This window comes from Corvus moneduloides, chromosome Z (genome assembly GCF_009650955.1).
Source record: "Corvus moneduloides isolate bCorMon1 chromosome Z, bCorMon1.pri, whole genome shotgun sequence".
NCBI classification, from domain to species: domain Eukaryota; kingdom Metazoa; phylum Chordata; class Aves; order Passeriformes; family Corvidae; genus Corvus; species Corvus moneduloides.
The window spans coordinates 14714364-14737986 of record NC_045511.1 but is presented as its reverse complement, the minus strand read 5'-3'; the positions used below and the strand labels follow the sequence as shown (position 1 = coordinate 14737986).

At 43.8% G+C, this 23623-nt stretch overlaps 1 protein-coding gene across 8 annotated transcripts in view; it reads right to left on the bottom strand.

Moving 5' to 3' along the window:
• Positions 1 to 3420: 3420 nt before the first annotated feature.
• PDZD2 (PDZ domain containing 2) overlaps positions 3421 to 23623 on the bottom strand; it is a 139878-nt gene continuing 119675 nt past the window's right edge. For 7 of the 8 annotated variants that reach the window (XM_032095501.1, XM_032095499.1, XM_032095502.1 and 4 more), the window contains 6 exons: positions 18200 to 21764; positions 17454 to 17571; positions 14311 to 14412; positions 11138 to 11408; positions 9009 to 9149; positions 3421 to 7637 (listed from right to left, as the gene is read on the bottom strand). In XM_032095501.1, the coding sequence (XP_031951392.1) occupies positions 7471 to 7637; positions 9009 to 9149; positions 11138 to 11408; positions 14311 to 14412; positions 17454 to 17571; positions 18200 to 21764 (4364 nt within the window). In that variant the 3' untranslated portion in view covers positions 3421 to 7470. The remainder of the gene's footprint in view (positions 7638 to 9008; positions 9150 to 11137; positions 11409 to 14310; positions 14413 to 17453; positions 17572 to 18199; positions 21765 to 23623) is intronic. The other variant, XM_032095500.1, reaches the window with a different exon arrangement.

Genomic DNA, 23623 nt, shown 5'->3' with positions numbered 1-23623 from the left:
CTCAGAGGCTCAGCTCCTCCATGCCATGGTCATCACTTGAAGGGGCAAGGCACCTTTTTGTAGTGGACAGGCCAGCTTGAAAAAACAATTACTTTCAGCAGCACCAAATAAGACCAATCCTAGAATGCTGGCACTTCCTCCCTCAGCTCCTGGGGCCTAGCTGGGATCACAGCCCCCTACTGCACGGCAGAAATTCAAGCAGCATTCTGCTTCCACCTTCTCCTTCGTGCTCCTGACAGGGATGTGACAAAGCCGCAACAAAGGCAGGAGGCCACAGTCATGTCTACCCTGCTCAGGATCAGGAATTAGGGAGGCAGTTTTCTGACAAGAGCAGCTGGACATTGGACATTCCCCAGCACCACCATAGCGCATCAAGGAAATGGCTTTGGTATGTAGGGAAAAATCCAAGGAATTTCAGCACCAGGTAACTTGTTTGCTCAGGGCAACGGTATCAGACTGATTCAGCTGCACAGAGGGGTGAGGCCTGCACATATGGAACTATCGGTGGAAAGGCAGGAAGTTCTGGGTTTAGTGTTGACTAACTTCAGAAAATACCCTGACTGACAGAAAATATCCTTCTGGTCACAGCTTTACACACTATGGGATGGAAGGGCAACTCCTTGTTTTAGGGAATGATGTATACTTGCATCAAAGGTTCCTTCATATGATCATTAAAAGTGAAGGATTTTTTAAAAAGGAAAACAACTTAATTATTGCAGTCATTATTAATTTGTGAAGTTTTTAGCTGGGTCAAGTGCTTTAATAAACACAGCTACATGAAAGAGGAAGTCATGTCTGGCTTTCCCTATAAACAGAGTCCAAAACAGGCTTACTAAAGGCTGATTGAGACAGTCTGGTAACATCCATGCATCTATTGTTATGAGGCTGCTGGACACAGGAAGGAGGTGCTGCAAAAGCAGTTACACAACCCAGTATTGCATAGAAAGGAAAATATCAAGCACCCAAATGCTGGACCAAAAATCTCCCAGCACCAGTCAAGGGCCAGGGACTGGCAGCACAGAGGCAGCAGGGTGGACATGTCCCCCCTGCAGCCATGGCTGGCTCTGTGGCTGACCCTGCATGGCCATGGGCACCAGGAAGTGCAGCCCAGGGCTGTGGTCTGGGAAGGTTTGACTTCCTCTTGTCATTGCAGTGATGTGCTACCCTGTGGCATCACCTCCCTCTGTTCACGAGTGTTATACCCAGCCAGCACCCGCCCTGCTCCTGGGTGGCCTGTGGGAACCTTCTCTCTCCCCAAGGGCTCTCCTTCATAGCATCCCTGCGAGGGGACAGTGACCTTTAGCCTCTGGTCAAATGTGGTAAAGTGGCATTTTTGATACATTCCTGGAAACAGAGATGAAGGAACAGACACACCAGAATCACAGACCCTATTCAGACAGCATTCAGTGATGCCAACAGGGAGCAGAAGAGCAGCAAAGCTGTAAAAAAATGAGAAATGAAATGGAACTTTTTAGGTAGAATCACATTTCAAATTCCTCATTTGCCCATGCCCTAAGGCTTTCACAACTGAGAGAATAAAAATTTTCTAGGACTTCACATGTCTTGGTGGATAAATGAAGTCACATGTACTAATCCATTTACAGATTAACTTCATTGTGTCTTCTTGCTTTTGTATTCCTCTTAGCTACTGACTGTGGCAATTAAGATTTCAATTAAAGATATTCAAGACTAATCTTACAAGAGCCATGCTGCTTGGAGGTTTGAGCCCTGCTGACCCCACCTCAGCCCACATGTTGGAGAAATCAGAAGAAGAGACAGGAAGATGGATACAGGGAATGCAGTGAAAGAGAGGAGAGAAGCTGGCTGGCCCAGCACTGGTGACAGCAGGGGGGAGCAAAAAGGCAGAGGAAATTATGATTGAAAACGTCTTCTTCCTTTTCCCTGTGCAGCCCTGGGGGAGAAGCCAGGCTCCAGCTGGGCACAGATGTGCTGAACCAAGCGCAAGGGGACTGCACACACCATCCCACACCTTCTCATCCATCTCCTTCCCATTCTGCTGGTTTTATGCCTTGCACAGTCTCACTGCACAACAGCACAGACGGCAGCACCCCTCGTCATCATGGCTGTGTGCAAGGGAGAGGGATGGGGAAAAAAGGGTCCCAAGACAGATGCAAGACTGGGATACCACAAAACTCCTCTTCCCCTCCAGCCCGGGAAAGAGTCCACGTGCCCAGAGGGCAGCCTGGGAGCCAGCCACACTGGCCTTTCCCACAGGATGAGTCAGCAGAAGCTGTGGTCTTATCCCTCCTCATGAGGTACTTGCTCGCTTGCACCCTTGCAGCGTGGCATCCAGAAACGGAAACCGAAAGCACACACAGCGGCTTCTGGGGCACAATCCTGGGGATGACGGAAATGTCCTCTGCACCACTGGCATAGGAGAGCAAACGCCTCCCTTCCCATCGCACAAAACCTCACCTGGCCTTTTTGGGCAGCACTGTGCACAGGAGGAACTAGTGAGGTTTGCCAGGTCTGGCACAAGACCCAGACAAGTGCCACGGGTACACCAAGGGAAGGTCAGGACTGCCCTGTGCCATGAGGGAGCGCTGCTGCAAGTGCCCAACCCAGCAGGCGAACACAGAGCAATGCACATGAGCCCGCAGTGTAAACACGAAAAGCCGCCAGCCCCTTCCTCCAGCTCAGCCTTCCCCGCAGTAACCAGCTGACGTGTCTGTGTGCTGCCAGGCAGCACGCGATTTTGGGCACCTCTGGCATTCCCCACATCAGAGCAGCTGAGAGGAGAGCTTTCTCGGCTGGCTCATCTTCCCATGAGGAAGGCTTGCTTTGACCTGCTGTGCAGTGACTGTGAAGTGACTTGTGTCTAAGAGAGTGGCCCACTTGATGCAAACCTCCCCAGTTTGGAGGCTGTGGTCTCCACCTCCCACTATGAGCTGCACTTCAACTCCACTCCACCCACAGAGAGTCTTCATCCCAGCCTGTTCCACCAGCTCACTGTGGCTTTGAAGGGAATTTTATCCACAGAGTAGGTGGGAAACTAGAACAAATACCAGATTAGGAATAGTTGTATAAAATCATTCTCTCCACATCTAACCCATTCCCTTACACGGTCTGGGCAGGAGGTACAGTTTATAAGCAACATGCTCCAGGAGACTGTTGCTTTGATGAAAACTCCACATTTTCCTAGAACAGGGACAGAAAAAGCCAAGATACCGAAGCAGGTTCTACAAATTACCTTGTACCACTTCTTAAATGCCTTCGTCCTCTTCACACTGAATGGCAGTTCTTACGAGTGCACTATTTTAGTTCTACCTTAGATGCACACCTGGACATCATTTACACCAAGTCTTTGACTGCTCTTCCTGACATCCGTGTCCCTGTGATGCCAGTTCCAACTGTAGACCAGACAGACTCTGGCATAACAAAATTAAATATCTAGAGGAGTACTAAGGATACCATTTATTTTCAAAATCACTAAAAAACCCAAGCAAAACAGTTTATGCTGATACAGATTCACAGAGAAGAGACAGAAATCAAAAAATGTACAATCTATTTCATGTTATTGCACTGACTTTTTTATAATATACAAGGCATATTAAACAGTTTTCATTAAAAGAAGTTTTATTTATATAAATAAAAGTGTAAATATACAATATCATACAATAAGTGTATCAGACTAACACATAAAATCTACCTACAGTGGGATCCCCATTTTTCTCATGAGCTAGTCTACTCTTCATCAATATTTTCACTTGTACATTTACATAACCTAAACATAGAAACAGGTAAACATTCCCATCTGGGAACACTTCCTTCAGAATTTGACAAGAACCACTGCAGAACATTAACCAGGGTTAATTTTACGTGAGGGTCATTAGGAAATATCACTTAACAGTTTCTTAATACTTATCTGTCCTTCTACTATTTTTTTTTTGCGAGAAAATGATCAAATGTTTTTCCCTCCCTAATCTCAAGAGTTTTCAATACAGATGCAGTCCCTACAGAAGCTGGAAAGAGCTTCCAGGTACAAAAGGCTGCAGAATCTCACAGCAGCATCTCACTGCTCTCATATCCATGATGTGCACCTTTAGCTGCCCCAGGCCTGGATGCACCAAAGCCCTCTACTAAACCTTCTCCATCTAGGAGCAAACTCCCCTTATCTGGAATGCCTTCAGCTCCCTGGTGAAGAAGTGCATAATTTCACCGTGCTTATTTGGTCTTCTAAGATGCAGCTGCCAAGTCTCTGGGGGAGTCACTGCTCTCCCAGAGTTTGGCCAACACTCCTGCAGGGTGAAGAATCACCATGGGGACTGATATGCAAACAGCAAGGCCAAAAATGGTCGTGATCCTACTAAATACTGATGAACTAATGCAACGCCTTCCATCATTTTAGTGCAACCAGGCTCTCAGAAAAACAACATTTACTTTGCCAGGTGTGTAACCAAAAGCTTACTACATCTGCTTGGTCTACCCATCTTGTCTGTAATAAAGCAGACACCCATACTGCATAAATTCTGGAGCTTTTTCAGGGAATGTCACCCCAAGAGAGATGTCAGGAAATGCTACTGAAATCATACCAACATCTGTGAAGATGTTGTTCTTTCACAAGGAAAAAAAAAGTTATTTTCAGGAACGGAAACAATCAGGGTTAAATACAATTCTTTTGCTTGCTCTAATGTTAGTAGAGAAGTGTTATCATTCTACTCATAGTAACTATTATCAGATTTTAAACATTAAACCTATCTTTTAAATTATAGCCATTACTGAATCACACACAAAAATCCCCATTTCTGTTTGCTGTTACTCAGCCAACACTTATCTACGTGCATGTAAAATAAAATACTGAACAGTATCTGATTACTGAAAAAAAAGCCTTCTAAATCACTCACAATGAACAGTACCTGCAAATAAGCATCTGAAAATATCCACCACGTATCATCTTAAGACACCTCAAATTAACTTTAATTTACAAAATGAAGACTTTACCTTTGAGCTCACACTGGTTTAGGAGTGAGGGAGACGTATGCCTCCCTGCGATGGAACCTCCAAAATTTTAGACCGCGGACTGAAAAAAATGCCATTTCCTAAAACACAGCTGTGATTTACTACACTGAAGTAGCAAAAAGTCAGTACTGCACTTGCACGTATTATACGTATACAGGTATGCATTCACTACGCTGCATTAAATTCCACATGCATTTTATGTATCTATTATACACTCTATTACAGTCGGATTTTGGTCATTCCTGAACAAGGCCTCACCATTCAGTTGTCATTGCCAAATTATTTTCTCCCTGTTTTTCAGCAAATATGCAGGTGTAACCTCTTCTATCCTATCACAGGCCTGGATCTCAGTGTGGTCCTCCAGCCCTAAGAGCTGCATCCTCCTGAAGCCTCTTCCACCACAGAGGTGACCGGAGGCACGGACCAGTCCTGATAGAGTGGCTGAGCTTTGGGTTCATAGGGGACCCAACTCCACAGTCACCTCACAGCACTGAATCTGAATTAGTTTCAGCAGAAATCCTGCAGGCAAAGGAGCTGTTGGACTACGTACAGTATTGCCTTTCCTGTAACCAAAAGCTGCATCTCTCCCTGGATTCACATGTTAATACGTCACTGAAAAAGAATTAAACCTATTTATTAATTTTTAGGCAAACATTGCACAGCTTTTCTGTTCATCTGGTCTCAGATTGCCTCACAGAACTGAATTTTCTTCTGCTCATCATGAGCTGCAGTCTAATGAAGCTGTCATAGAAATGAACCGAAGCGAGTGCTCCACTAACCTGGAAGCAATTGCTTCAAGCACTGCTGAATAAATGTAAATAAACTGAACTACAGTACGATCTTGGTGTAGGGCCAAGTGACAAGCCCAGACCTTTTTGTAACAGCTATGCAGTGTCTTGGCTCACTAGAAACAGAGGCAGCACTTCAGACTTGGACTGGTTCCAGGCTGAGAGCTCTTCACCCTGGGCACGTTGGCTGCAAGCAGTCTCCAGCCTGATGTGATGAACGACCTGAGCACTGTGGAACAAACAACTTGTTCTCAGCTGATAAGGACACTGGCCCATTTCCTCCTGTATGTATTTTATGTTGTTTAGCTATCCCAGATGTAGGAAGAGAAATAACAGAGTCTAATCTCTTGCACCCATACACTCTCCTCCCAGCACAGCAGACTAAGCGGCATGGCCTGCTACTGATACCTCTTCTGCGAGTAGAGGTGAGAAAATTCAAACTAGGCTCCTGTGGCATTGCAACCCTTTCTCTTTTGCTGTACCCAACACCATGATTTTTCCCATCTACACAAACAGTTTTCAGTTTCACCACCCAGAACCCTCAGTATCAGCCCAATCCTGACGCAGTTGGGTGTACTTGCATCATCCACACACATCCTCACTCTCACACAAGCAAAAATAAATACTGGACAGGAGAAAACAAAGAAGACCAATTAAAAGCCACCACAAATATGGCCAGCTCAGATTTAATCTGTTATAATCCCCATTTTTAGATCACCACTTTTCAGCTTGAGTCTTTCAAGTTGGGCGGCCTTAAACCTCTTGAAGACAAATAAAAGCGGCCCAACTTGCAGACGTTCTTAGCGGTCGCTGAAGTCTGTAGGATCTGTAAGTGCTCAGCACTTGAAATTATCCCCCTTTTAAAAATATATATATTTTAAAGGTGCCTAACATTAGAAGCCTAAATTTGAAAATTCAGACCCCAATTTTGTATCGCCCCCATTTTAATCACAACTAACAACTCAGTATACACCTTGCTGGACAATCACCTATTATTTGGACATGATTTTCTTACAGATTTCTACCACATTAACACCAAGTGCTTTCTGATACAAATTGCACCTAGAAGTAGATTCAGGTGTGGTGGATGCTGAGTTAGTTCATTAGTTTTAAGAGGATTTTCAGCTTTGCAATAAAATGCTCTTATTTTAGGCATAGAAGTTGTGCAAAATTATACTCTCTTGTCATGCACTTTTAGCAAAACTGCACTTAGAAGAATAAAGTGAGATTGTTCCAGACATTCTCTTATTACAACAAAAAAAGAGGACCAGACCCTAAGGAAGTGTCCTTAAGACTTATTACAGCTAAGTGATATAGTACAGTCTAAAACCCACCCTTGTCAACAGGATGGCAACCAACAATTTCTACTACCAACACTCTGCAGATACTAAAAATATCAGGGACAGGCACAGTGTTATTTATCTCAGTCAAAATACTTTAAACCAAACCCAGGAGAGGTCTTGAAGTTCTAATAAAACTGCCACATAATACAAAATTGTCTCTAACTTTTGGCTTCCTTCATCCCCAATCATTAAGTGAGATTTGTGAAGCTCATCACACGCTTGCTCAGTGGTTCTCCAAGGCTCTTAGCACCTCTCTGTAAAGCATTAAGACACTTCTGTGTGGCTTTATAAATAAAGACAGCTTTCAGACAGTTCTAAATGGTTTGTCTTAGCAAGTGTGATTAGATGTAGTGCTTCCATCATACTGCAGTTCTGTGTTTTCTGATCAGCAACTGAACAGGCCCCTCTGGCACAGATTTAATGATGTTCCAGGCATCGTAATGCATGAGCCCAAGTAAAGACTTCCCACTAACAGCAAGAATTTCATCTCCAGTTTCTATGTTTCCAGATTGCTCCGCAGCACCACCTAGAAGCAAAAAAGGGTAAAAGTCAGTGTTAAGAGAAAGTGAACCTACAAAAATCTGCTTTCCACTGGGATGAAATACACCGTTTTTTTCCCAACTGCAACAATTTCAATACAAATCACAGCCGTTCAGCTCAGCTCTAGCAACCTACCCCAAGCTGCATCTCACAGAAAAGGTTATTTTAACCAAGATAAAGCCTTGTTCTCCGAGAAGATGTCTGGTTTTGAAGGAAACAACAGAAGTATATTAAATATGCTGAATGTTACCTCTGTAGCTGTAAGAAAATCTGGTTGATAAAATAACCGTGACATGTGGGATGGATGTACTTTCTCAATTTTAGCAAGGTAATAAGCAGATAATGCAGTAGATTGTAAAACCTGGGATGAACAAGCCAAACACTGGTAGCAAACTTTGGACAAACACCATTCACGGAAAGCTCCTAGAGAGGCGCACACCTTTCACTACTGATGAAATAATATTTTCTGTAATGATAATTAAGCTAACACGAGTCACCCGAGCGAGGGGAAAAGGGCTGTATGTAAGGATGTAAATGAATGAGCTCAAAAATTAAACGTCCTTTACCCAAAGAAGCACTTTCTAAAGAGGGGAAAAACAAACACACACAAGAACTGCTAAGCAATTCAGTAAATACCTGCTTGATTTTTTATCTTGATGAGGGAATAAACCACACATTACTGAAAGGTAATTCTGTAAAAATGCTGTGCACATGCAGTTTCATTGAGAGTTTCAGCTGCCTTCAGAAAGGGCCTTATTTTTCACTAAACTGACACATGACATATGAAAGTCACAGTGTAGTTCTGGGATTTGTTTTCTTTCTATGTATGGCTCATGTAAGTTTAACTACCTGATGACAAACAAAGCACCCAAGACTGGCAGCTTTTGAATACAAATATCTCATATTCTTAGCAAAAACTAATGTTAATATTAAAAAAAAACAAAAGACAAAAATATGGTAAAATTCACAATTGGACATAATGCAGGGCGGTGCTTGAGTACCACACTGGTTATATGCACTATGTATTTCTTAGGAAAGAGAACTGGATAAGGCATGAATGTCTCAGACCACTATATAGATGACTGCTGCTGTAGTCTAATGTCTAGAAGAGTGGACAGAGCCATGCTTAGTAAAGCAGATTGCTCCACAAACATTTACTAGCAGATGCAATCCCTAGCCATTCCCAGGAGCGTTTTTTCTTTTAATGACCACTTTGGCCTAGTAAGTGGTAATAAATGAGAGCCACAAAACCCACCCTTGCTTCAAAAAAAACCTGCTGAGTACAGTAATTGAAATATCTGTACTTTGCACAGACAAAAGGAAAACTGGGATAACATCCACTGCATGCAAGTAGTACCTTTAAATACCCTTTTTACAAGCAAGGGCTTATCTCCAGCAATGGAAGCTTTTCCACCATCGAGACTGAATCCCAAGCCAGCAGAGGTTTTCAATAATTCAACGCAGATGACATCACTCATATCCAGGTTTGGATCTGCAACTGAACATACACAGCATCTTGTTATGCAGACAACAGTAAATTGCAAGTTGTATTTGGTTGGTTTTTGCTTTTGCTGCACTGACAAGACAATTCAGAGTTCAGTTACTCAGACTAGAACAGGCCACCAAGCTTCTCAGAAGTGAATGTGTTCTACTGTAGCTGCGAATGAGAGACAGCACAAAATGCATTTACACACAGAGATATTTTCAGTTTACATGTTCAACAAAACCTGCCAAGGCATCTTTTTTTTGGGCAAAATTATAGATAGCAAATTTAGCAAATGCTCTAAACATCAACAAAATAACTGAAAAATTACAAAAATAGGGAGTGGAGAGCATTTATTTTCCTTTCATTTGTTCCCTTTGCTTATTCAATGAGCCACATCTTTTTAAGTAACAGGAATGAATGAAATGTTTCATTAAGCAAACATATTCCATTCTCTTAAGCAAAAATCTGTAATCACTTACTAGGGTGAAAAATTGTTTCTAGTTTCCTATCTATGTATTTAATTATAATTAACTGTAGTTGCACCATGCCTCCTACATAGCAGATATTTCTGAAATGCAATATTGCTGTAGCTGAAATAAGATACAATTTTGCTTAAGAGGAAATAAATCTGCAGTTTTGGAAAACAGGATCCTCTTTGCTTAGTGTGATGTAATAATTATGCAGTCTGCATTATCACAAATTACTGCTACTGTTATCTCAGACAAGTTTAAACGTTATCTAAAACATCTGGAGATGTCCTTTGCCTGGAAAGGTGGAAAGAGGTTCTGAATAACCCAACACTATTTTGTTTATGAGATCATGTTGCCCCCTAGTGCTTGGACCCAGCAGACATTCTGCATTTGTCAGGGTGCAGGATGTAGGGAGTTTAGGGCAGAGAGGGATTCTGAAGTAATTATACAGATTATATCCACGGGAGCAATTCCAGAAAGGCTGATCCATTAATTAACAGTGTGCTTTCTTCTTTTTTTTTTTAAGCTGTGTTACAAAGTCGTATCATAAAACTCAGTGTAAGCATAAAACAATAGAAACTGCTACAGAAAATAAAACCCTGTGAGAACAGTAATGACTTCAGCCAACAGATTAAAAATAACTAAGTGGCAGCTCCGTGTCCTGGTTTTGGGGTGGACAGAGCTGAGTGCCTGGTGCTGCCCTGGAGGGCAGGACAAACCCTTGCCAACTCTCTCAGCAGAAAGCTTGTAACTGTGGCCCACTCCCTCCCCAGGACCCTGCAGCAGTGCAGCTCTGGAGCAGGTCATCCCCTGCTCCCAAGCAGCACCATCCAGACAGGTGCTGAAGAAGTCTGGGTCTTAAATCTACAAAAAAATTTCAGAGATCTCTTCCTAAGGCCCCAGGTGCAGCCTTTACACCAAAATGCTGTCTTGTTCCTGAACAGGAACTTAATATTCCACTGATACATTACCACTTAAACCATTTATCCCTACTTTCCTACAGGATGGCTGAGTTCAATATGACTTACTTCCATATACTGCAAGTTAAAAATAATTTTTTCTATGTTTCTAGTAGAAACAGTATGAACTCTGCTTTCACAGAGAACAAGCTCACTTCCTATGCATAACAAATTGCAGGGCATGGGGTTTTGATTTTTTTTAATTTTTAAAATAATTTCTGGTTGTTTTCTTTCTTGCATTGACTACTGTTATTACTTAAAAGGAGTTTGTCCTGGATTGGAAGAATACGCGGAACCACTTACCTAAGTAGAAATTGGATTCGGCCCTAAATTAAGTCTTCTAAGTTTGTGCCTAGTTACAATAATTAAAAAAAAAAAAAAAAACCCAAACAACAAAACCCCAAACTGTATTTAGGTTCCAAAAAGAACAAATAAAATTTAAAGGTAATTTCATTTTCTCCCTTCAATCACATAAGGCACAGACGCTTTTAATCTAAAACACATGGATATTTTTCCCTTCAGTCTGCTCTGCAAAGGAATTCTTCCAACTGTTCTTGGACAAAGATCATACCTGCTCCTATTTCCATGGAAACATCCTTTCCAGACCCCACACATTTTCTGCCAGTAGCTGATATCTCAAGTCTGGAGGAATTGTTTGTTTTGTCTTTTTCCTTGTGGATGACAACAACTGCATATTTGTACAGCCTTGCGTGATGAAGAGTATTCAGGACATCCCCATGGACTGAGCTTGCCAGAGATTTGCCATTGATTGACAGAACAAGATCTCCTCGATGGATAGTCCCTTCTTGAGATGCCACTCCCTTTGAAAACACTCTGTGGACCTAAAAGAAAGGTTTTAACAAGGGTATTTTAATCTCGTGACCACACAAAGCATTCTTACAGGCCAAGGTGAACACAGACGCTTTACTAAGATTTGCAGCCAGTGTCCACTGCCTGGATATTGAGCACATAGCATCTGCTCCAGTGAACACCCTCAAAGTGATGAGACAGAGCTGCATTTGGGGATGGGGGAGTTCAGAGGAAAAGATGGCGTTATTGCATGGTCATTTCTAAGCCAAAGATAAGAAAAACAGCTAAGGAATGTAATATCACAACCACTTATGCTTTCACTAAACTCCTCAAAGGCCTTCAATTAACGTATTTCAAGTGACACAGAGGTCAAATCCATGTCTGTGCCACAGCAACCACCAAGAACACTGCGGTGTGTGACACCCATTCCCCCAGTTCCCACTGACTGGGACATGCATCCTGTGCTGTTTTCAAATGCACATTTCTAAACATCTGTGCACAGAAAGGCTCTGACTTACTGCAGCTGTACAAGTATTTAATTGTTTGCCTCAATCTGGCTGATCAAATATCATGTGAATGGATGGAAAGGGATGATTTAGCGACTTGAAATGCATTTTTCTAGAGAAAAAAAATACTCTATTCAGGGTGGATTAAACTTTGAGAAAACTTTCAGCAAGTTTAGATGTGTGTCATTTACAAAAAGGAACTGACTAAAAGACTCAAGATCCAGTATTTAAGGACTTGCCTACTAGGCACTCTAATTTTAGCAGCCAGAATATGGTTTCCCATGGAGACAGTACTGGGTCTGCCAAGCAAATGTTCAAGGCAGCAAATCCGTGGACACAATTCTGCATGGCATTATCTTTAGGAATTTATCCTAATACCCAGACCAACAGCAAGGCACTAGAAACCTTTTGGCTCCTGCTCCATCTCATTGTAGGGCCACACTGAGACGGGCACCTGCTACAACCCACAGATTCATGGAGATAAATTTCCAGCCAGTCTAAGCAGGCATTCAAAGCTGGAATAACAGCCTCAATAACAGATCTAGGCATGCAAATGCAAGTGGAATACAGGGGTCATGTCCAAAAAAAATCTGCTGCCTTCCCTCAGTTGCTCAGCTCCTCAGTACCTTGAAGCTCACTAGGCATTTCTATTTCTGCATCCAAGTGTGGATATAACAGCCCATCTAAGCAGCTCAGTACTCAGTGGCAACCCTAAATATACCTGGGACCCAGAATCCCAGTAGGTCAATAACATTAGTAAGATCCCTTTACACCCACTGAACAAAAAGCATCAGGAAAGAGCAGGAACAGACATTCTTCTGGTCTCATGGCTAACAGAACTCAGGAAAAGGACTTCATCAGTTCCTCAGTCTGAGAGAGCTTATTTTTTAGGTAGAGTCTCGGTCTCTAGGTAAGGAACTCTGTAAGGAACTCTCTGGGTGTGTAAGGAACTCTCTGGGTGGGACACTGTTGAGCCTTCCTCTTGCTCAGAGCTGCCACTGTTTGGGCCAAAGACAGGGAACAACTTCTCCAGTGAGAGAAGTAGAGGCCTGCTCTCTAGACTTTGACCATATTCTAAGTTAATGACAGTTTAATATAAAATACTTTAATTTTTCTGGTCTTCTCTAAAAGAAAAACCCAGAAGATTCCTGCAAGGGCTTCTGCAGGCCCCAGAACAGAGGACACACCCTTCTTCTAATCCCAGCATTTAATGGATCTCTCTCTTTTGGGGCAGAATTTAAATGCGTATTTTGTGTTAAAGAAACCGTCACACAGGACACCAGTTTTCTTGGATTTTTCTGTCTCACTGATCTGTTTTTGAACAGTCACTTTTTACACACCAGTATCTTAATAGGACACTATCTTTTGTTCAGAATGCTCCTTAAGACTTAAAAAATCCCTAACCAGACAACAACCCTCATTAACTGACCACCCACAGGTCTTATTAACTCAAAACAAACTTGTGATGTGAAATTCATAATGTCTGCTTGTAGGAGCTTGGGTGGGTTGGACGGTCGGGACGGACGGAAACGAGAGATCTCTATAGTCAGATCTTGGAACATGCGGTTTATTGCAAAGGGTGTGGGTACAGGGGCACTGCTTAGAGCTGCAGCTGGCAGCTCTGAGCAGGCCCAAGAGAGCAAGAGTGTAAGCAGGTAAGGGAGTAAGTAGAGTGGACAGGAGGTAAGTAAGAGAGTAACAGTGAAGTCCTGGTTACAATACAATAAATCATCTTCTGTACTGAATATTCTAATTGTCACTAACCAATCTAATACAAGATACAAACCCTATAGCATTTACATACAGCCTATAAGAATTGTTATATTACCATAAAGTGTTACATCTTAACTCCTAAAAACTACTCTTTGGACCCCTTCTGCTGAGCTAGTAGGGTCAGTTGTTCAGTAACTAAGACTTGGTATTTCAAAAGTGGCTTTCATTTCGATGTTGCCTGTAGTTTTCATATTCCCAAAATCTTTTGTCAGGCAATCATATTTATAAGGCTTTCCTGTTTCATCTTCCCCAACATTTGCTGAGGTCTGCAACAATCAGTCTCAGGATCTGAAAAACCCTTCAAAAACTTTGCTGCACAGAGTTTCCTTTCAAGAGCTGGGAATGAAAGTCTCCCCTAAAAGGCTGTGTGCACTGCAGCTGCATGCAGAATTTTATTTAAATGCATAGGATTTAGATCTAGCCCATCCCATCCAGTAACAGATTTTTAAATCCTGAAAGCATAATTGTTATCCATCTCCAATAATAAAAATTACGCTTCCCAGACATTCTGATTTCAGTAGCAGATGGTAAGCTGCTGCTTCTGAGAGACACTGTGAATGACTTGCAGTGAGTCTTGATAAACGAGCACTTGATCTAATCACCAGCCTGCTTTAAAGTGAGCTTTGTAGAAAAATGACTTGCAGCCATCACTTACTGTGACTGATTTCTGTTCCAAGTCTATTCCTCCAGCAACACTAAATCCCAGGCCAGCTCCTTCTTCTTTGTGCAAGACTACAAAGTATGTGTCTTCTTTGCTCTAGCAGAAAAATGGAGGTGCACAGGAAAGGGAAGAAGAAACACAAAACCAAAAATCAAGACCAAGCACCCACATAAATGACAAACTCCCCATACCCACAGATTATGGCAGGTGAAAAAAGGCAACTCAAGGAATTAAAACTGAGATGTTAAATGCGTTTCACTTCATGCTACAGAATGAAGCAGCCATCTAGGAGAACTCAGGTGACAAGGAAGATTTCTTCAGCCAGTTCGAGGCTAGAAGACAAAGTCAAAATAAGGGTAGTGAAATGGCATTAAACTTTGGGCAGCTTAATTTCCACAGGCTGTAGTCAGTTTTGCATTGTTCAACATTTTGCAGTCAAAATGCAATATCCCCATACACCTTTCTGGACAAAGCACTGTACTATTTAGGGAATTACTAACACTTTTGTTATCCAATTTCTTCTTCCTCTTGAAAGGATAACATAGATGTAATGCAGGGCAGTTGCATTGACCTGTTCTCAGTAGTGCTGGACAATCTTGCAAGGCGCAGTGGCTACATTGCTGAAGCCTGGGAAGGTCAGATTGGACAGCAGAAAAAACTCTTGCACTTGGGAGATGAAAGTAAGGACCTGTTAGTGACCTAAACAAGACTAAGCTGCGCCGTTGCAGAAATGGGACCATCCAGCACAGGAAAAGGATTGGTGCAGGTTTGCATCCAACAAGTCTGATGCTGTCACAGAGATCACATTTTGTGGTATAAGGGGAACTGTAGGAAGGAATTTGGTGGAGCAGGCACATAATAGCTAGCTCTGGGGCAGAGCATTAGATGTGGGAAGTAGAAAGCAGGTTTCTCAGCTTTTCCCCAGGACCCCATCTAACGCTGGTTATTTCCAGAAACTGCCAATACTAAAATTAATAGTAAATCATTAGAAACCAATCTCTTTAATCTATTTAGCATTATTTACTTAGTTCACTAAACTCAACATATTAACTCAGCATTTGCCTTTTGTTTTGAAAGACACAGATCATTAGTGGTTTTGGTGAAACAACAGTCAAATTTTTGGTTTCGCTGCATCTTTTTTGCCAAAAAGTGTCTGTGGAAGATTTCCTACACTAGAGGCATCCCTGCAATATACAGAGGCAATGTCAGAAACTGATGTCACCCTGTGCCACATCACTGATCCATCAGCACTCAAGGAGAGAGGAGCAGTGAGGGCAGAACATCTTTGTCCACAGTGTTTTAAGACCCTGCTCACCTGTACTCAAGTCAGAACAGCTTTATGTTTGGCTTGAAATAATAAAATCAGTTAAGTAACCAGGCTAGCCCCTTTCCAAGTGCAGTGAAGGCAAAGGAAATATATACCTATCTTTGACTGTTAGTACTATAGCAACCCTTTTTGTTCAAGAGGTCAGGCTCTTTCCAACCCTTGATTATCTCAACTTAATTTGCTTAACACTGGTGAAGGAAAGAAAAAAAGTGAGTTAGTTCAGATGTTAAAAGAGTTATCCAAGGATCGTATGTGTTGAGCCAGCCAACAACACAGTCTGGATACCGGCTTCCCATTCCCTAGGTGCATTCCCTCCCTCCCCAGCCCTCAAAGCTGCTCCTTGCCAGCACACGTAATATTGGGTAGAGACCTGGTTATGGATGCTTACTGCTTTACTTGGACACACAAAGGACACACCGGCCTCCAGTAATCACCTCTGTTTAGACTGTCAGCCAAAGATATCAGTTACAGAGACCTAAATAAAATGCCCTTTTTTCATTATTAGTAGTAGCATTTATTAAATGCTAGCAGAAAATTCAGCACTATTTAGAGCAAAGGATGGTGACAAACCCTTCCCAGGGAAGCTCTCACTCCAAATCAGGCAGTCCATCTCATTTTTCAACTACTGGATAACTACGAAGAACTGTTCTATTGTACGTTCAAAATCCACCATTTGAATAGCATAAAATTTTCCAGAGTATGTGCCACACTGGGCTTAAATATGGATAAGAAACTATGCAGACAAGAAGTGCATTCCAAAAAGCATTCAGCTTTATAAATACTTGAGCTCTCAGACTCTGAAAACTGGCATAAATAAATAATCTCTCCAAGACCCCATGAAAATATTTTAGAGAAAACTTAATTACCTCTGTCCAGTTGTGCAATCCAATCCTAATTTTATCAGTAAACCTAGGTAACCCTCTTGGCTCATCAAGCTTTTGAGACTTGCATGCTTTAGCTAGGCTGTGCCCTGGAAGGAGATAAAGCTGGATATTTTCGGGAGGTCCTTTCCCCCCTCAGCCTGTTCTATGTTTGAAATTGCAATCTTTGTGCACAAAACTCAAGAACACTCTAGATGCAGCTCAGCCAGCAGTTATGCAGACCAGATGGCAGTTTCCCTTCCAGCACTGTCATTATTTTATCAACTTCTGTTCTGATTTAATAAGGATGTGGATGTATCCCACAAACAGAAACACCGAAAGCAGGGAAGTAATGTTCTGGCAGGCATTTCACTTTGGAAGTCTTCTTCAAACACCTAGATAATGAAGCAGGTTATCTTGATGCAAAAACCAGTTTCCACAGAAGAGAACAAAAAGGTCACAGGAGTCTCTTATAAACTCTTCAGCAGCCACATTCTGGTGTTCAAGTTCAGCATTAAACAAAACAAATTCAACTTCTGTGATTTCAGCTTCTAGCAGAAAGCATCAGGCACAAAGAGGAGCAGAGCTTCCCTTGCATGGTGGGGAAACTGAGTCTGATCCAGATGGCTGGTGGAAAGCTAAATTCTGATGTGCAGTTACCGGGGAGCCCAGATGGAAGAATACTTTTCCACTTAAAATAGGTATATTTATTATGACTCAAAACTGCTTTTTGAACTTTATTATACAAAAAGCCATTCAAAATTATTACAGGCTTATAGCAGGCATTCAAAAGCCAGCATTAGTAAAATTAACATCAACTGCAGTTGATAGTAATAGCCTGCCACGGGACTACTGGAGGAGCCCTCAAACAGTTTGGAGAAGATTTTATTGACCCCTAAGAAAACCCTCAAAAATCCACCAATAATCCAGTTTTATCTTGGGGTACTTACCCTTACTTGTGCTTTGACTTCTTGGAGCATAGCAGCAACATCACATTTTGGTACTACCACTGACAAAACAGACTGCAGTTTTTGCTGGTCCAAGCTTGAGATGAGCAGCTGATCCAAGCTAAAACAAACATAAAAAGACAGAAGAGCTCTGTATTTCCCAGCTTTGTAGAGATACATTTCACACATACAGCATAGGCTGTATTAGTATAAATGACAAAGAAGGAGTCTTGAAAACTGGTAAGAAATGGTGTCTGCTGGCAGAATAGGAAGGGGCAGAGAGGATAAATTTAGGAATAACTGAACAGTCCCTGTTCTGTTCCCCTCATCCTTCCCCAATGGTTTTAGCAACAGACATTAACAGGAGACAGCTACATCTGAAGACTGCTTCTGGCAGGACAACAAGCTCGTTTGTCACCACAGGGTGTGCTGGCTGCCAGTGCTGTGCAGCCCCCCCTCCATCACTACATGTTACTGCTGTAACATGGCCAAAAACTGACCAAAACCAGCTAGAGGGGCCACAGGAAAGGAGCCCAGCCATGCCAGGATAAAATGTTTCATCCTGTACTGGAGCCAAGACACAGCAGCACGGCAGCTCCAAGGCATCAAGAGCATGAATGGCACCCCCAGACTATGAAGGGACAGCAGGCTGGGGCCACAGCTGAAACATGCTTTGGGGCAGACCTGTAGCAGAGCGGAAGCTTTGCCTTGGGTAGGGATGAAACAATAAAAGCAAAGCTGACACCAACCTGATGGACCAGCTGTTTCCCCCATCCAGAGAGCTGACATGGGGCACATCATCGTCTGAGGCAGAACCTGGCGTCCCTGAGCCGCTGTCCCGGGGGCTGCAGGCTCCCATTCGCATCGCACCCAGCTCCACACGGCTGCAGCGGCCTGGTGGAGCTGCCTCGCTCTGGGCAGACGTGTCAAGGGCTCTATGGGGTGTGATTTCCAGCTCTGTCTTGAAGCAGGCGGGCTGTGGTGGCTCTGAGAAGCCCTCTCCGCACAGCTTGTCCAGGTCGGGCATGCTGAGGGCTCTCAGCTCCCGCAGCCTGGAGCGGGACAGTGGCGGCCGCCCCAGGCCCCGGCTGCGGCGCACCTGCGAGGCCAAGGTGGGGAAGGCGGACACGTCTGCCCCAGCACCGTCCTCCTCGCTCCTCTGGGGCTTTCGGTCCCCTTTGCCACCCTCGGTCACACATATGGGCTCTGTGCCAGGGGCAGACTTGGCCACAGCGTTGGCTGGGCTAGGGCTGCCACCATAGGAGCTCAAGCTGCGCCGCAGCACCCATGGTGCCTCAGCAGAGCTGGATGTGGTGGCCAACCCACCACACGACCTCCTGGCAAGGGGCAACCTTGCAGCAGAGCATATATCGATGGCCTTCACAATGGGCCGGTCAAAATTTGCCAGATTTTCAAAGGATTTGATCCTCTGTTTGACAGAGAAGGATGAAATCGGCTCATGCGGCCAGTTCAGTTCATAGTAATAGTAATTCCTCCTGAAGCTTCTCAGTTTATCAGCAGTGGGGTAGCTGATGTCACTGACCTTCTGGGCACTTCTGGAGGTGTACGCCTGTTCCTTTCCACTCTGGCTGTTAGGCAGATTCAGGTGAACCATCTTCAACATCCCCGTTGCTGCCTGTGCGTATTTCTCCTCTGCAGTTTGGCCCTGGGGGCCTTGCACAGGGTGAACCTCTGCAGCATGGCAGTCCTCCCTCAAGTGACCTGATAACTGGGATGGCATTGAGTAGGTCCTCGTCACAGGTTTTGACAAGCCACACAGATGTCTGTCTCCAGCAGTGTCCGCTTTTGAGAAATACTGCACAGTCCCCACCTCCTCAGTCAGCTGAGGCACCTCCGCGTTTAACTCTTCTGTTTTCTCCAGCAATGGCAGCCGCAAAAACGATGCTGGTGAGGAAGAGGCAGAGGAGGAGGAGGAAGGGGACGATGAGGAGGAAAGCTTCACCTCAATGAAGGTGCGCTGGATCTCCTGCCCTTCCAGTTGCTCCTGCTGAACTGAGGGGGACCTCAGTGAAGAAGAGCAGGCGCCAGCAGATGTTCCTACATTTTGCAGATCTAACTGCCTAAGGTCATCTGCGCTGTAGATGCTCTTGATTGTGTTCAAGCCTGTTCCAGGGTTATCAGTCCTCCCTTTCACATACTCAACTTTTGGTGCCCCCTGAGGAGGTGAAGTGACTATGGACTGACTGTCTCTGGCTCTGAAATCATCCACCTTAGCATCCTTACCCTGACACACCACAGCCTGCATGGAAACTTGCTTCTCTTTTGGCTTTCCCCATGATAGCTCTCCACAGCCACATTTCATTTCACCACTCATGGTCGGGCTGCTACTGCCATTCAAGAGAGGCAGAAGTGAATCTTCAGAAATTACCAGAGATGGTTTATTTTCTAGCTCTGATTTCAGAGTCTTTGAGGCTGCTGAAATGCTCTTTCCAGGATCTGAGCTTGTAGGGGAATTACGGGACAGCGGTGTTTTCTTTCCCAGGAGTTTGGGGGACAGCTGTGGAGAAACAGAAGCCCTTTTCTGATCAGCCCCATTGACTTTGGTAGGAGTAATGCCAGAAGAATCTGAATTTGTCTTTGCTTTGCTTTTGATGGTAAACCCTTTTAGCTTTGGTCCTGCTTTAGATTTCTGATTATTTAAAAGGGTGTCCATTATACTTTTTTGTGCCATTGCCTTAGACTCCTGACAGGATTTTTTCTGTGAGGATGGGCTGTGCGGTACTGCAGCTCCTTTGCAGTGATTTGTGCCTGAGCTTTGGACTTTTCCATTTGAAGTCCTTCCTGAAGTCACAGAGTTAATTTTCTCATTTTTTCCCGGCAAGTCATGAGTTGCATTAGCCTTTGGATCTTTAGATCTAGTGGGAAAGGGTGACCTGAGTGATATTCCTCTTGTTGGCGATGCATTCACATGATTGCTGTCTGTTTTAGACAAGGTGGACAAACTGTTGGTTTCTTTCTTCACCAAGCAATAATTAACAGCATGATTACAGTCATCAACTGCCATTTCACTTTCAGATTTGGATCTCTGCTCATCACGACATCCTTCTTTCTCAATCAAGTTGTTCTCCAAGACATTGACATTTCTAGCAGAGCAAAAGCCTGTCTTTTTGCAGTGCAGAGATCCTTTTTCTTCAAGGGATTCACAGCATTTCTTATGTTCATTACTGTTCCCCAAATCCATCTGTTCTGCACATAAGGCACCATTGTTACAGAAAGAGTAAACTTCAGGGATATTGACTGAATTCTTCAGGATGTCTTTTTCTGGCAGGAAAACTGAGGAAGGAGAACACAAGGGTGCAGAGGACACATCTGGACACTGTGAGGGACATGGAGTGGGACCACCAGGATCTTCCAAACCTAGTTTGTTGATGCTTGTCTCCAGTGACCCACACATTGCACAGCCCTCATTCTGCAAAACTTTGCCACTGTAAGGATGCAGCGGGGACAGTGAGGATGAGCTTGTTCCAGAGGTGAGATGATGCTCCTGCGCGGGCTTTTGCAGCTCGTCGTTCACGCAACAAATCTCAATTTGCTCCTCATCTGACTCTGTTGCAGTACAGCCTGCAGGGGCACTAGCAGCAGCACATTGCCCAAGCAACACCTCACTAGCACTGTCAAAGGCTTCTGTGACAGACTCTGTGTCCGAGTGAGAATCCTCCGCAGCCCCATACATTGACTTTGGAAACAGGTCACTCCTCTTACCTTCCAGAGAGTTTGCTGCAGGCAACTCATCCTCATTCAAACTGCTAAAATTCCTAGAATAGTTATTTAAAGAGTTTTTATTCACAGTAAAAAGTTTGCCTGTGTTAATGGAATCCAACACAGACAGCCCCAAAACCCCTTGTGCATTAGCTCCACAATTCACAGTTTTTTCCAGCAGCTCCTCCTTGGCTGCTCGTGGCTCAGACCCGGGGCAGCCTTCATCAGTACCACAGCAGCACATCGTGGTGTACTCGTCGCGGAGGGGACTCTCTGCGCGCGACGGGGTGCGTGGGGCCCTGCTCTCGGAGGCACCCATCTGGCTGAGCAGGTCATCGATGTCGGTGACAGGGATGGCCGTGCAGTCCTCGTCACGGCTGCCCTTCAGGGTGCCTCTGTGCACGTCCCTGCTGGTGGCATCAGGCGGCAGTGTTGCTCTCCCCGCTGCACAGCCGCTGACAGCAGCTTGCAGACCCGCTCTTTCTTGCTTCCCAGAACTCTGCTCTTCCTCCGTTGCGAGGACGCTGTTGACATTGGCCTGATTTTGAGCGTCTGCCCCTGGAGACAGGATGAGGCTTGTAAATCTGCTGACAGCTGCATCATGATTTGAAAAAAAAAAAAAAAGGCAAAATCCTGTCAAATCTAGGAAGTGATATAGAAAACACCAGGTTTTATTACAAAAATAGACACCCACATTGACTACATGTTTTCATTCTGTTCTGCACTCCTCCTCTTCTGTAATGATGTTTACAACAACTCAAATTAATCATAACCCTGTGTTTTTGAGTAGTGCACAGAAGGGAGCAATCCACTTATCCAAGGTGAGTAGTCATGATCTGTTTAACTCTCATCTTTGAAACTGCAGCAGTCAAGCAGCCAACTACCAAAGTGCCAGCATGCAGCAAGTCACGCTGAGCAGCACTGCTTCTCATCACTTGTTTGATCACTCAAGTCTCCAATAGAGACTCCAGAGAGCACAGAAAGCCCTGACATAGCAAAGGTGACCAGACAACACAGTGACAGTCTGTGCATAAATAACTTAGCTCTGACCCCTCAGCACTTCTGCAGATGTTCAATGTGACATGCATGGGTGACGTTATGCACACATTAAGCACATGGGCTTTACTGCATTTCTGGGACAGACCTCCTTGCTTCCAGTACATGTTTAACCCGCTCCTGGGCAACACACTGAGCTCCTTGTCACTGCTGCACTCTGACACATTCCTGCTCACCCATTTCTCACATCTTCAGTTTTCAGCACTTCACCCTAAGCACCAGATTCCACCTCTCTACACTGTTTCTGAGATACGCATCCCCATTCAAGCTGCCTTCCAGAGGCCAGTTATTATGACATGGGGCCTGAAAAAGTATGGAGAAGGAGAAGTTATTCACAGTGTCAGCATCCTTTCCTGCTCATTCAAATGTGCCTGTGTGTCTCTGTACTTCTCACACAAACCTGCAGGATTATCCACATCACTTAATTTAGGTATCCATATTAAGAAGTGCTGATTCCTCCTGAGTCAACAAGGGAAAAACACCTCAGGACAGCAATCTGAAGCAGCCAAGTTAGAATCTGAAGTACTGGCCTGCTTCAGCATGGTGGATCACATGCTGAAGAGACCACCTTTTCTGCCAGTGGGACAAGGAAAGGGGAAGGATGAAGCACAAGAAGTGTCAGACAAAGGAGTTCCAATGTGTCTTTACCCCAATGCTATTGGTTTGAAAAGCCACAGCAATCTCAGGAAACAAGAACAAGATTCTGCCACGCCTGGAATTCCTTAAAGAGTAACTGGAAGTCAAGCATCTGGAAGCACTTTAGGTTCCCAGGTATTAATAGGTACACAAAGCAGATCATAAGCTAGAACAAAGCAAAATATTATGTTCTTCCTGAATTTGAAAAGTATGCTTTTCTTTTTCAAACACTCATTTCCACACCACGTAATTTGTACAGTCTGTGGGGATTCATATATTGCTGTAGCAGCATAAATCAGCCCTGAGCAGAAAGCAAGGAAGTATCAAGTATTTCAACTCACACTAGAAAACCTTTTGTAATGAAACATCCAAATAAACATTTTTATAAGATTTTCGTTTTCTTGGGTTTACTGTTTCATCTTCCTGCACTTTAGACAATTCTGACGCAAAAAAGGGAAGGAAAGAAAAGAGGCTTTTAGTGTATTATTGTCCATTCATAAAAGTATTACTAGAACTTCAGATTTAAAGAGAGAGAGAAATTTGATTATAAAGGGCCAATATATTTAATGAACAAGCACAGCAATAAAATGAGTTGTCAGGATAAGAGTCACTGCCATTTTAGCTCCAGGACTGCATGAAATGACTCAGACCTCTGCAAACACTGGCAGAAGGGACCTACTCCATGTGGGACCTTTGAATGCCTCACACAGGAATATGCTTCCTCCCTTTATCATGGTGCTAGAGAGGACCCTGAAGCCTGG